Source organism: Phodopus roborovskii, unplaced genomic scaffold, assembly GCF_943737965.1.
Source record: "Phodopus roborovskii unplaced genomic scaffold, PHOROB, whole genome shotgun sequence".
NCBI lineage: Eukaryota > Metazoa > Chordata > Mammalia > Rodentia > Cricetidae > Phodopus > Phodopus roborovskii.
In genome coordinates this window covers 622,048-634,210 of record NW_026126606.1, presented here as the reverse complement: position 1 = coordinate 634,210, position 12,163 = coordinate 622,048, and the positions used below count along the sequence as shown (strand labels likewise).

General features: G+C 48.5%; 1 protein-coding gene across 2 annotated transcripts; it reads left to right on the top strand.

Annotated features, from left to right (window-relative positions):
* Positions 1 to 283: 283 nt before the first annotated feature.
* On the top strand, positions 284 to 12,128 carry Klf11 (KLF transcription factor 11). Of its 2 annotated transcripts, none has more exons than XM_051205939.1 (4): positions 284 to 493; positions 2,441 to 2,692; positions 4,302 to 5,229; positions 9,610 to 12,128. In XM_051205939.1, exons 1-4 carry the CDS (start codon positions 452 to 454, stop codon positions 9,888 to 9,890), a joined length of 1,503 nt encoding a protein of 500 aa, XP_051061896.1. In that variant the 5' UTR covers positions 284 to 451; the 3' UTR covers positions 9,891 to 12,128. The 2 variants fall into 2 exon arrangements, with proteins under 2 accessions (XP_051061896.1, XP_051061897.1); XM_051205940.1 differs by lacking the exon at positions 284 to 493 and adding an exon at positions 1,480 to 1,569.
* The last annotated feature ends 35 nt before the right edge of the window (positions 12,129 to 12,163 follow it).

Here is a 12,163-nt window from a genome sequence, read left to right as displayed (position 1 = left end):
GCGCCACCGCCGGGACCTTTCCCCTACTTTCCAGGTCTTACGCCCCGCCCCTAGCCCGGACCAAAACACTTGCCGCCTCCCGCCCGGCCGGATCACGCCGCGGCCAGGCTCCGATCACGCGGCCCCCCGAGGCTCCCATTGGCCCGCTCCTTGCCGGCCCGGCGCCGATTGGCTGGAGGCGGAGGACACGCCCCCGGCAGGGAGCGGTGTATTTTGGTTTGCCCGCGCGCCCCGCCCCGGGCCGCTCCCTCCGCGGCGCCCCGCCCCTCCCGCGCCTCGCGGGCCGCGCGGAGGCAGAGCCGCGCGGCAAGGAGGGCGGAGGTGCGCGCCGGCTGCAGGCGCTCGGGACGCCGCCGCCCGCCGCACACGTGCAGCCTCCGCCGCCCGCCCGCCAGCGCGCGGAGCTCCCGATCCGCAGCTCTGTGGCCTGCAAGGCCGTCCGTCCGGCACCATGCACTCGCCGGGCTCCACCGGCCCGGGCGACGCGCGCGCGGTGAGTGAGTGACGGGGCTGAGCGCGGGGCGAGGCGGGGGGGGGCGCGGGAGGGATGGCGACACCTCGCTGCGCTAGAGGCTGGAGCGGTGCTCCGGTGGCGGCGGGGGGGCCCCGACTCGGCGGGGTCAGGGTAGGGAGGGGGCGTGTGAGCGCGGCAGCCAGCCTTCAGCTTTGTCTCTTGTCCGCGGCGGCCCCGCCCGGCGCGGCTATTTCCAGCCATGACGTCACCCGAATCCAGAGGAGGACCGCTGCTGGGTGTGGGCGCGGCTGGCGGGAACGTGGAGGGCGGGGCAAGGGCGGGGCCAAAGCAAGGGCGCGGCGCGAGGGGGTGTGGCGATAGCGGTCCGTGGGCTATGGGGCGGGGCCAGGGCGTGGCGAGGTGCCTGGAGGGGTGTGGGACCAAGGCTCAAGGCACAGTGAAAGCACCTGGTGGTAGTGTGAGGGGGGCTAACCCAAGCAAGCGGGCTTTGTGAGAGCAGCTGAGGGAAGTGTGGAGTGGGGCAGGGGGCGGGGCCAACATGAGGCGGTGTGGTGAGAGCACCTGGTAGGGGTGTGTAGAGGGTGGGTCAAGGGCTGAGCCAAAGGGAGGGGATGGCAAGAGCATCTGGTGGGCGTGTAGGGGTGGGGCCGTGGGTTGAGCCAAACCTAAGGTGTCTCAGGAGGGTGACAAAGGTACCTGGAGGACGGTAAATGTGTCTGGATAGGTTCCGAGGGGGACGTGGCAACTGGGTGGCCCTGGGCGGGGGTTGGGGTGGAGGGTGGGGCGGGAATAGGGCTGGGCAAGGGTCGGGGCTAAAGCAAGAAGGGGCGTGGTAATGGGACCTTACCGGGAATGTAGGACTTGGTTTAGCCACTGTGTGGAGTCAGGGTAGGTGTAGTGTGAGGGCCAGTGGAGCCTGACAGGAATTTTGGGGGCTGGGGAAGTGGTGTGCAGGTTTCTGTGGAAAACACAGCAGTATGCCGACTCTAGGGACCGTATTCATCCTTTCCTAATCTGTGGACTGGACATTCCACTTGATGGATCCAGAGGTCAAGTCTGGCCCCCTGTGATGCTGGATGAGTCACTTTGTAAAGGTAGTTTCTTTCCCTGCTCACTGGAGGGGACTCTGGACAGAGGAGGTTTTGAAACTCAGAAAATATGTATGGAAATATGTATCTATGGGTGTAAGGTTCTGTTTTGGAACAGATGGATTCCAGTCTCTTACTGCCTGCTCCTGTGCTAAAGATGGTGTGGGGTGTGGGGTGAGGTCTCTTTCCTGGGTTGTGATCAAGCTTTCATTTGCTCTTCCCCTCACCGTACCTCCTAGTTTTCAGTAGTAACAAGTGACTTCATGTTTCTGAACTTGCAGAGGAAACAGGCAGCCACCGTGGTCTCTACTTTAATGGAACCCTGCTTCGGCCACTGGGAAATTAAGCTTGGGGTAACGCTTCCTCAGGGACACTATGCTGGTGGGTTTTGATGTAGAAGATCTCACCCACCAACTGGCTGCTTGGCCTCATTAGCTGCTTTGTTTGTTTATCCTTCCAGTGACACCTTCCTGCTAGCCACTTTGATGTACACCTCTAGAGTTAGTCTTAATAATTTGCCCAAACAGAAGCTTGAAGTTAGTAACCTGTTTTGTTTTTATTTTATATTGGGGGGGATTGAACTCAGTGTCACACAAGTGCTAATCAAACATCCATTGTTGAGCAATAGCCCAGGCTAGAAACCTTTTTAGAATCAGGGCTTTGGTTTTTTGTTTTGTTTTCTTTGTCTTGTCTTGTGGAAACTGCTTCTTAACCAAAATCCTCAGAGCTTGAAAGCAGAGTTGCTTGAGAGTTCCATCCAGGTCTTTTTATTCCAGGACTGAGCCTGTTGCTTTGTTAGTATGCTGCACTACATGCCTGTCAGGACTACCCCTGTATTCTCCTCAGCTAAGAAGCCACTGTGTCGTGCTGCCTTTAGGTTGACATCATGGACATCTGCGAGTCGATCCTGGAGAGGAAACGGCATGACAGCGAAAGGTCCACATGTAGCATCCTGGAGCAGACAGACATTGAAGCTGTGGAAGCTCTCGTTTGCATGAGTTCTTGGGGTCAAAGATCCCAGATGAGACCCCTTACGCCTGTCTCTGATTCTGGTGATGTCACCACTACTGTACTTATAGACACAGCCACACCTGATCTACCAAAGGACTTCCATTCTTTTTCAACTCTGGTAAGGGAGGTGGGAGAGAGAAACTTGTCTGGGAACTGCCCAGGATAGCTTAGGTAAAATATGTTGAAGAACTTGTAGAGAGATTAAGAACGATGTGGCCAGGAAATTGCCTACACTGTCTTCATATGGACACCAAGTTGTGAAAACATATCTTAAAAAATGTTTTCTTTTCCTTGGTGACTCATAACTTGCTGGCAGATGGTTGGTGTTCATTGGACAAAACCTAAAGATGGTTACAGAATGTCTGGGGAGTCTTAAGGTAGGCTCTTGGGTTATCCCAGTCTAGGATGAGGATGTGGAAAGCAGCAAAAGAAAGCATGTGCCCTGACATCAGACAGCCTTAGTGTAGTAGAAACATGTCACTCTGCCTTCCTGTGGCAGCCACCTGGTGTGATTTGGAGTGATAAGTCAGTATTTTATTTTTAGGTTTTTAACTTGCCACACCTATGGAATTGCTTCTTGGGTTGAAGAAGTCAGGCTATAGATTGCTTATGGTAATAAAACTGAGATGTGATTGGCCTAGGCTACGAACTTGCACTGAAGACTATGTGTTGTAATTTTTAAAAGTGGCATACAAGACAAAGATGCCATTCGACAGAGCTTAGGTGGAGAGGGTTTTTATTGGTGGAAAGTGAATGGGAAAGAGAGGAGAGGGGAGAATGGAGACTGGCCTGTGGAGACAAGAGCAGCAACAGAGAGAGGCAGGGGAAGAGAGAAGAGACAGGGACAGGCAGAGAAGAGCAGAGAGACAAAGATGGGAGGTGGGCAGGGCCCTTTTAAAAGGGTGTAATGAATGTATAGATGATGCTCTTAGTGGCTGCAGCTGAACCCCAAGGGCAGGCCAGTACAGATGCCTGAACACCACACTATGGAAGATAGAATTGGAGGGGGGGGGTGGAATAGAAGACTGGAGGAAAGATGGGCTGGCTCAGAGTAGCCCCTTGGGTGTTCAGGCTTGTGCTTTTTTCAAGGTGACTGGTAAATGTTGGGGGCCAGTACATAGAGGCTTCATTCAGGAAAGCCTGAAATTGGAAGGCAGAGGCAGGCAGGTCTCAGTGAATGCGAGGCTAGCATAGTCTACAAAATGAGTTCCAGGACAGCCAGAACTACACAGAGAGGCCCTGTCTTGAAAAACCATTTTTTAAAAAAAGCCTGAAATTTCAATTTTTCTGTGTAGTCTTGGCTATTCTGGAACTGGCTCTGTAGACTAGGCTGGCCTTGAACTCACAGAGGTCCACCTGCGTCTGCCTCCAAAGTACTGGGATTAAAAGTGTGTGCCACCACTGCCTGACAAAAAGCTTTCATTTTAAAGCATGAAATTGTTTTACTTTTACAGTCCTTTTAGTTAAATTGCTTTTTTCAGAGCTATGCAAGGCCTAGAGTTGATACCACCTTTCCTTCCAACAAGACATTTGCATGGTTGGGAAAGGGCAGTCCACATAGGAAGAAGTGAGAACGGCAGAGTCCCCCAAGGCTAGGGGTGTCCAGTGCCGCCCAGTCCTCTGCAGATCACTTTTTCAAAGGCAGTGCGAGTAGTGCAGTCAGTTTCCTTGAAGCACCTTTGACCAAACACACTTTGACATGATGTTTTTCATTCTTTCTTTTGAAGTGTATAACTCCTCCTCAGAGCCCAGAGCTCATGGAGCCGTCGACAGGGACCCCTGTTCCTTCCCAAGTAACTAATTCCAAAGGATGCATGGTCACCGACCACCCTTCCCCCACTGCGGCCCCCAGAGCACTGAACAGGAGGGAGCCACAGGAGCCAGCCTCAGGGTCCCCCTGCAGGGCTGTAATGACCAGTGTGATCCGTCACACTGGGGAGGGTCCTGCTCCTACATGCTTTCCTACAGCCCCAGCTCAAGAGCAACAACCTTCTGGCAGCAGAGAAGGACAAGTAGGGTTGCTGGGCCATTGTGAAGCTTTGCAAGACACACGATTGGCAGACGGTTTACTTGTTTCTAACTCGGTTTCCTGTCAGCCTTGCTTGCACAAGTCCGGTGTCTCGTTCCCCACCTACCAAGGCCAGCAGACAGGATGGCCGGCTGCCATTCAGACACTCTCACCAAAGAATTCTGAAAGTGACTCGTCAAGGAAAACCACCCCTCTGATTTCTGTTCCTGTCTCCACGCCCCCTGTCCTTTGCCAAATGATCCCCGTGGCTGCACAAAACAGCATGTTATCAGCCTTTTTGAAGCCTCCTCAGTTGTCTGCAGGGACTGTCAAGCCCATCCTACCCCAAGCCGCTGCGGTGCCCCAGCCTGTGTTCATGGGCCCATCTATGCCTCAGGGAACTGTGATGCTGGTCTTGCCACAGAGCACATTCCCACAGCCTGTCACCTGCCCATCTGGTGTCATGGCCATTGGGAATACCAAGCTGTTGCCCCTTGCCCCTGCACCAATGTTCATCACCTCCAGCCAGAACTGTGCCCCTCAGGTAGACTTTTCCCGAAGGAGGAACTACGTTTGCAATTTCCCAGGTTGCCGGAAGACTTACTTCAAAAGTTCCCACCTTAAAGCCCATCTTCGAACCCACACAGGTAAGGGCTGGGGTATCTGGTGTGATGGGAACACCCAAACTTCAGGGGAGGAAAGATGCCTGAGCCTCTTTTGGGAGGGGCAGGACAACCAGTGGAGGAGGGGAGGGGTCATCAACAGGTGCCTGCAGGGGAGAGGATGGCGACTTGTGATGTTTTAGGGTGCTCTTTGCCTCAGTGCAGTAGGCATTGTGTTCATTTTCAGTGTAGACATCAGTGTGACTTGGAGGTCTGTCCACACCATCAAAGTCCACACTGTAGAATGTTTTAAAAGTATAGGGATTTTGTTGTTTTTGTTTTTGAGGGGATGGGAGGGGTTGGTTTCTTGCCTTTGAGAGTATATAGTTTTTAGTTTAAGAAATCACACAAGGGGCTGGAGAGATGGCTCAGTGGTTAAGAGTGACTGCTCTTCCAGAGGTCCTGGATTCAATTCCCAGCACCCACATGGCTGCTCACAACAGTCTGTAATTCCAGTTCCAGGGGTCCCGACACACATGGCAAAACACCAGTGGACATAAAATAAATAAATAAAACCCCTGCAATTAAAAAGCAAAGTCACATACAAAGTTATAATAGTCTACTGGGTTTCTTTGTTTTTTATATCTTAAATAATGAAAATATTCTCCTGCCTTAGAGTAGCCACTAGCCACATGTACTTGAAATAGGCTGGTTTGACTGAGGAACTGAATTGCAGGTTCTCATGGGTTGAAGTTTTACACTCTAGCTTCAGAAGCAGGTGGCTACCAAGTTGACCAGTAGGAACTGAGTGCCACCTGGCACGAATCACTTCAGTAGATTAGAGCAACGTTTCTCAGGGCCTCTGTGAGTCTGATGTGTTGTCTGTCATATTTTGGTGGTTCTGTGGTTATGTGGTCTGCTTGTTAAACTTGACTTTAGAGAATCCATATTTACCTACAAACACATGTAGAGATACGAGGTTCTGCGGTAGGTAACTCATGCTTCCTTAAACTGGTGACCATGCAACATTGCCCCTCCATCCTGTATGAATGTCTGGTTTATGGACTATGCAGGAATCCCTGATCCCAGAGTTACTGCTGTGTTTTTTATTTTAAAATACTGTTGATATAGACTGGCTTCTAACCAGCACCGTATACTCTGGCCATGGCAGACTCTACTTGCTGAACAGCGTGTGCTTTGGTGTTTAGACAGTCCAGAAAGAATTGTCCCTTCATACTCTGGAGCTGTGGTTGGCTTTAGGATGTGGACCTTTACACCTGTCCTGTGAAGTACTTGTCTCTTTGTCAGAGCAAACACAGCCTCCTTTGTTCTCATCTACCCGTGTGTTTCCACACATCAACCTCAGCCCTCCCCCACCCTCTGCCTATTCAGACCCTTTCAGGGGTTACCCCAAATCAGCTGGTGAGTGTTTGTTGATGGCCTTCCTCTTTGATTCCCATGGGTTATTGTGTGTCTCATCACCTTTTCTCTGTGTAGCCCTGGCATTCCTGGAACTTGCTATGTAGACCAGGCTAGACTGGAATTCAGAGATCCACCTGCCTCTGCCTCCTGAGTACTTGGATTAAAGGTTCGCACTTCTATGCCCGGCTTATTTTTGTTATTTCTAAATGGATATTTCTGTGTGTGGGAATGTGCATGTGAGTGCAGTGGCCTGTGGGTTTGGCACCCTGGAGCTGGAGGTGTATAGGTGGTTGTAAGTTGGCTACTGGGAGTACTGGGATCTGCGGTGGGATGCTGCAAGAGTGCTATGCGCTCTAAACTGTGAGCCCCCATCGTTGTTTTTTCATTGTTAGATAACTGTCTAAACCGAGTATAAATTCCTGGTGCCACACCAGTAAATGATGTTTGACACTTTTAGCAAGGATGTTCTGGTGGCTGCATCAGATGCTCTTTGGCATATTAAACCCCCATTGTTTTGCTTGTCCATCAGAGTGTCCCAGGTAGAAATCCTGACAGAACCGCCAAACCTGAGATAAAGCCAGTTTCTCTCATACTCCTCACAGAAGTGGGATCCATTTGAATGAGCATAAGGGCTCTGAGAGACACTGCTTCTGCCATTCACAAGACCTCTTGGAGTTCTTATGAGAACCGGATCTTGGGGTGGGCTTATTTCAGATAAAGATGGTGTTTCAAGTACTTTCACCAACCTGAACAACAGTTAAATGTGAAGAAGGTGAGGTGAGCGGGTACTCCATTTTAGCTGGAAATGGAATTTTGTAAACCAAATACCGAGGGGTTGGCAGTCTCAGAACCGCTCCTGGGCATTGGGTATGCTGCTATCTTTAGGGCATCAGGTGGGAAGTGCGTTGTCCTTGATGTTTGCATCCAGATGCTTTTACAGTAGCTAATACAGAATAGTCTACCAAGCTCAGGGCTCTGGAGCTGCCAGTCTAAAAGCATGTGTCGTTTGGCATCTCTAAGGGCCGGCCTGCCTCATCCCTGGTGTGGCAGAGGACATCACCAGGTACAGCTGGGTTAGTATGCTAGAGAGCTTGCTTTTATAACACTGTTCATCTATAATCCCAATGCCCAGGACCCCATCAGTGACCAAAGATCATACCTTTTAAGTATTGATGGCATGACCTTGTGATTACATTCCGAGGTGTGAAGTTTGGGGTCATAGAGAACCCATGTTAGCCACCCACTGGACAGGAAGCCTTGATGCTGCATTTTCTGTTAACTCCACTCTGAGAACTGCTGGAGTCAGTGTCTCTTCAAAACTGATTATTTGCTACCTGCTATAGGAAATTCACAGAGAGACAGATCTCATAATAGTACGTAGCTGCCTAGTGAATCATCCCCTCGTGTATGCAGTCTGTGATTGCCACAGCCAGGTAGGGAGGCTTCAGGACACAGAGAGGGGCCTGGCCCTGTGCTGGCTGGAACAGGAATTTGTTAAAGAAAAGGGTTCCAGTATCTACCTACCTGAAGGCTACTTACCTCTGTAACTCCAGGAAGATAATATGATTCCGGGGCACCTACTCTGAAGTCCTGATAGACACTTAACACTTCTAACCAGAAAGTGTCTTGTCAGAATGCAAACCTTGTCTTTTTATAACTCTGACCTCTGCGACGGTTAAGGTTAATATCGTCAACCTGTCAGGAGTTAGAATTAACTAGTGGACAAGCCTGAGTGTGCCTGTGAGGGATTATCTAAATTAGGTTAACTAAGGTGGGAGAACCACATTAGCTGGGGTTCTGGACTGGATAAAAGGGAGACAAGCAAGCTGAGCACTGGCGTTCATCTCTCTGTGTTTCTGGACTATGGATAATATATGACTAGCTTCCTCCCACCTTGATGGGCCTGCACCCTCCTACTGGGCCAGAATAAATTCCCTTAGTTTGCTTTTGTCAGCAATATGATCAGTAATTAAACACTTCAAACAACATGGAAAATAATTAATATAACTTGTTTGTCAGTGTGTTAAGAAATATGGATGTGAAATAATGATTCTAAGAAATCTTAAAACCCCTTGGAAGGACTTTTTGGGTTATGTTTGTCCTGAGAGAGAGAGAGAAGAATTATTTCCTTAAAGGATTTTTCTCACACATTTGTGGATGGTAGTCAGTTGGTAGCGTACTTGCCTAGCATGCATGAAGGTCCAGGTTTGACCCCCCCCCCCCAGCATGCTATAAAGTTGTGGGTGATGTACTTAAGAGAGGCAGAATTAGGAGAATCAGAAACTCAAGTATCTTCCTTAGCTATAAGAGCTGTTGGAGGCCCTGTCTCAAAATGCCTCCCCTGCCAAAACAAACACAAAACAGTATTGTCTGGAGATAGGAGGGTCTTTCAAGTTCCCATCTTGCCTGGGCTACTTAGCAAGACCCTATCAGGGTGAAGATGGGAATGCCAGGGATGGTGGTACACGCCTTTACTCCTTTAATCCCAGCAGCTGGAAAACAGAGGCAGGCTAGTCTCTTGAGTTTGACCTCTGATCTATGTAGGGAGTACAAGGGCAGCCGGGGATATATAGTGAGATCCTGTTTCAAAAAAAAACTTCCCCAAATATAAGAGACTTTTTTTTAACTTATTTTAAAATGTATCTATAACACCAGGGGTGGTGGCACATGCCTATAACTCCAGCACTAAAGTAGGCTCCAAGTCCCAGACCTGCCTGGACTGCATCAGTCCCCATCAGAAAAGCAAAGCAAGAAGCTACACACATGTGCATGGTAAAACTTTTGAGAGATTAGCCTAGTTTGATACCTGTGGACCCTGGCATATTGCATCCTGGGGGTCAGAAGAAATGCATTATGGAGGGTTTGCTGACTTCTGAGCCATTCAGACTAGAACAGCAGGTGTCACTCTTCTGAGGTTTGATGAACAGACCTGTGGGTAGCCCTCGTGGACTTCTGGGTAAGGTGCTGAGGATGCACGTTTACCTTAATATGTTCTTCCACTAGGGGAGAAGCCCTTTACCTGCAGCTGGGACGGCTGTGACAAAAAGTTCGCAAGGTCAGATGAACTGTCTCGCCACCGCAGAACTCACACAGGAGAGAAGAAATTTGTGTGTCCTGTGTGTGACCGACGCTTCATGCGGAGCGACCACCTGACAAAGCATGCCCGGCGCCACATGACGACCAAGAAGATCCCAGGCTGGCAGGCAGAGGTGGGCAAGCTGAATAGAATCACCGTGGCAGAGAAGTCCGGAAGCATTCTGGAGCCCTTGCCGGCCTCTGGCTGAGAAGTCCCATGACGCCCATCACCTGGGGGCTTCTTCAAACACCTCTTCAGGAGTGGGGAATGGGACCTTTGTGTTCCTCTCCAAGAAAGAAACAGAAACAAAACAAAGGAAAGCATGGTCTCTGGGCTGTTGAAGTAGGGAGCGGCTTCTGATGGAAGTACATTAACCTTACTTTTCTTGTTGGGACCCTGTTCGGTATCTCTTGTTTCAGTGCTAACTCTCTGTGTGTCTCTGTCACTTTGTCTCTCTCCTCTCTTTTATAAGGAAATGGAAGAAAATTTGATCTAAATCACCAGCATTCAAACAAATATTTCGGCAATAAAGTTTACAGTCTGGATTTTTTTTTTCTTTTTTTTTTTTTTTTTTTTTTTTTTTACAGCCTTTCTATTTTGTAGAAGTGAGACAGGGTATTGATTTTTTTATACTTTTTTATAAAAATATTTATATTCTGCTCAAATCACCAATTTCTGGATAGACAGTTTTACAACCTTCTTTTCCAATGTTTTATAACAAAGTTTTATAGTGACCCTGCATTAAGTACTCTTGGTAGTTAGTCGGGAAAATAAAAATCAAAATCGAAAATTTGTTACCAGCCTTTTATAGCAAATGCTTTAGATCAGAACTGGTTGAATAAAGAGCTCTTAAAGAGGGAAAAATAAGCTTTGTAGTCAGCCTTTTTGTGTCAGTTTCAGGGGAAATTCTAGCAGTCAGTCCTGTAGCCCACAAAACTAAAATGTCATTGGGTAGAACTAGTCACGTGTGTCTGGTGTCCCTGTGGAGGGTGTGCCTGGACTTGGGGCTGGCTGAGCAGGGGTGACTTCAGCACCAAGAAATGGGAATGCTTACACCGGGGCTTTGTGGATTGTCTGTTGGTTTCTGGTGTGGTTTTGTATTGCATGATGGTTCAGTGACCATACACAGAAAAGCAAATGTCTATGTTGGTTGGATAAACTCTCCACCAAAGTGCAACTTAATGCAAAGCTAGGTGTTTGTGCACAGTGGCCTCTGGGGTTCAGATGCCTTTTAATAATGGACAAAACACTGAGAAATTAATGTTCGCTAAACGTCAGTGGACGCCACTCAGCTGGCCTTCTGTTCATTATGTATGAAGGAAATGATTTCTCTCAAATGAGAAGTCTTGCAATGGGGATTTTGTAGCTAATCTGAAAACAGATCCCAGGCGCTGCTTTTATTCCTTGTGAGATGTGCCCTGCATATAGTGGCCTCCTGTGTGTTCAGATGAGCACAAAAACTGGCTTTAGTTAAATGTTGGGAAGTCCGGGCAATACAGTGCACTGCTTGGGCAGCCTGAAAATATTTTTGTGTGGTATTGTATTAGATTTTGTATTTGCCTTTTAATATTGGCGTTTAACTATTTAAATGATGGCAAGGTTGAAATATTAATTAGATAAATGAGGTTTTGTGTTCAGGTCTTTTGAGACTTATAGAACCTTCTCGTGGTCATACATTGTATGTTACTTGATCCCTGTCAAGCTGCCTTTGGTAGCCTCAAAGTTTTGTATGTATGTGTGTTTAGGAAATGTTGGGATAGCTCTCCAGTCAGTTGTCACTGTTGTCTTTCAACATAAGGGTAGCCACAGGAGAACTAACTGTACATAGCTCACTAGTGTCCCAGTACCCTGGTCCTGCCCTCCACACTGAGGAGTGTGCAAGTGGAAATGGCATCCAGTGTGAACATCTTTGTTCACTGTGATATGCAGGGTGTGATGTTCCTTGTCCTGGTATCTCTGTGGGTAACGGAACGTCTTGGAGTGTTCAGTCGCTCATCACACAGGACTTCATTCTCTGACCAGTATTGTTTCTAAAGTAACCGATGGGTTGGAATAACATTAGGGTTCCATTTCCTGATTAGATGTAGAAACCCCTTCAGCGGCAGAGCCCCCACCCTTTGTGTACTGAGTGACTAAGTTGGAAAATCAGTTCCTGTGAAAAGGACTCCTGAGCCCCAGAGCCCAGGGGGGCGCTGCTCCCTTGAGAGTCCTCCCTGACCCCCATGGTGAGGCACCCCCAGTGCACTTTATTGCTTGAGCAGTTCTGCTTGACTTTTTTTTTTTTTTTTTTTTTTTTTTTAACCTTGTTGAGCCTTTTGGTAGTTTTAATAATAAAAATTTAAATGTTTCAAATACTTATGTTTTATGTAACAGACTTTGACTTATTTAAATGAGTATTGTAATGTAACCTTTTGCTTTGAATCATATAAAACTTTCTTGGTTTGCAGACTGGGGCTTGTGTGCTGTTTTGTGTAACTGTGT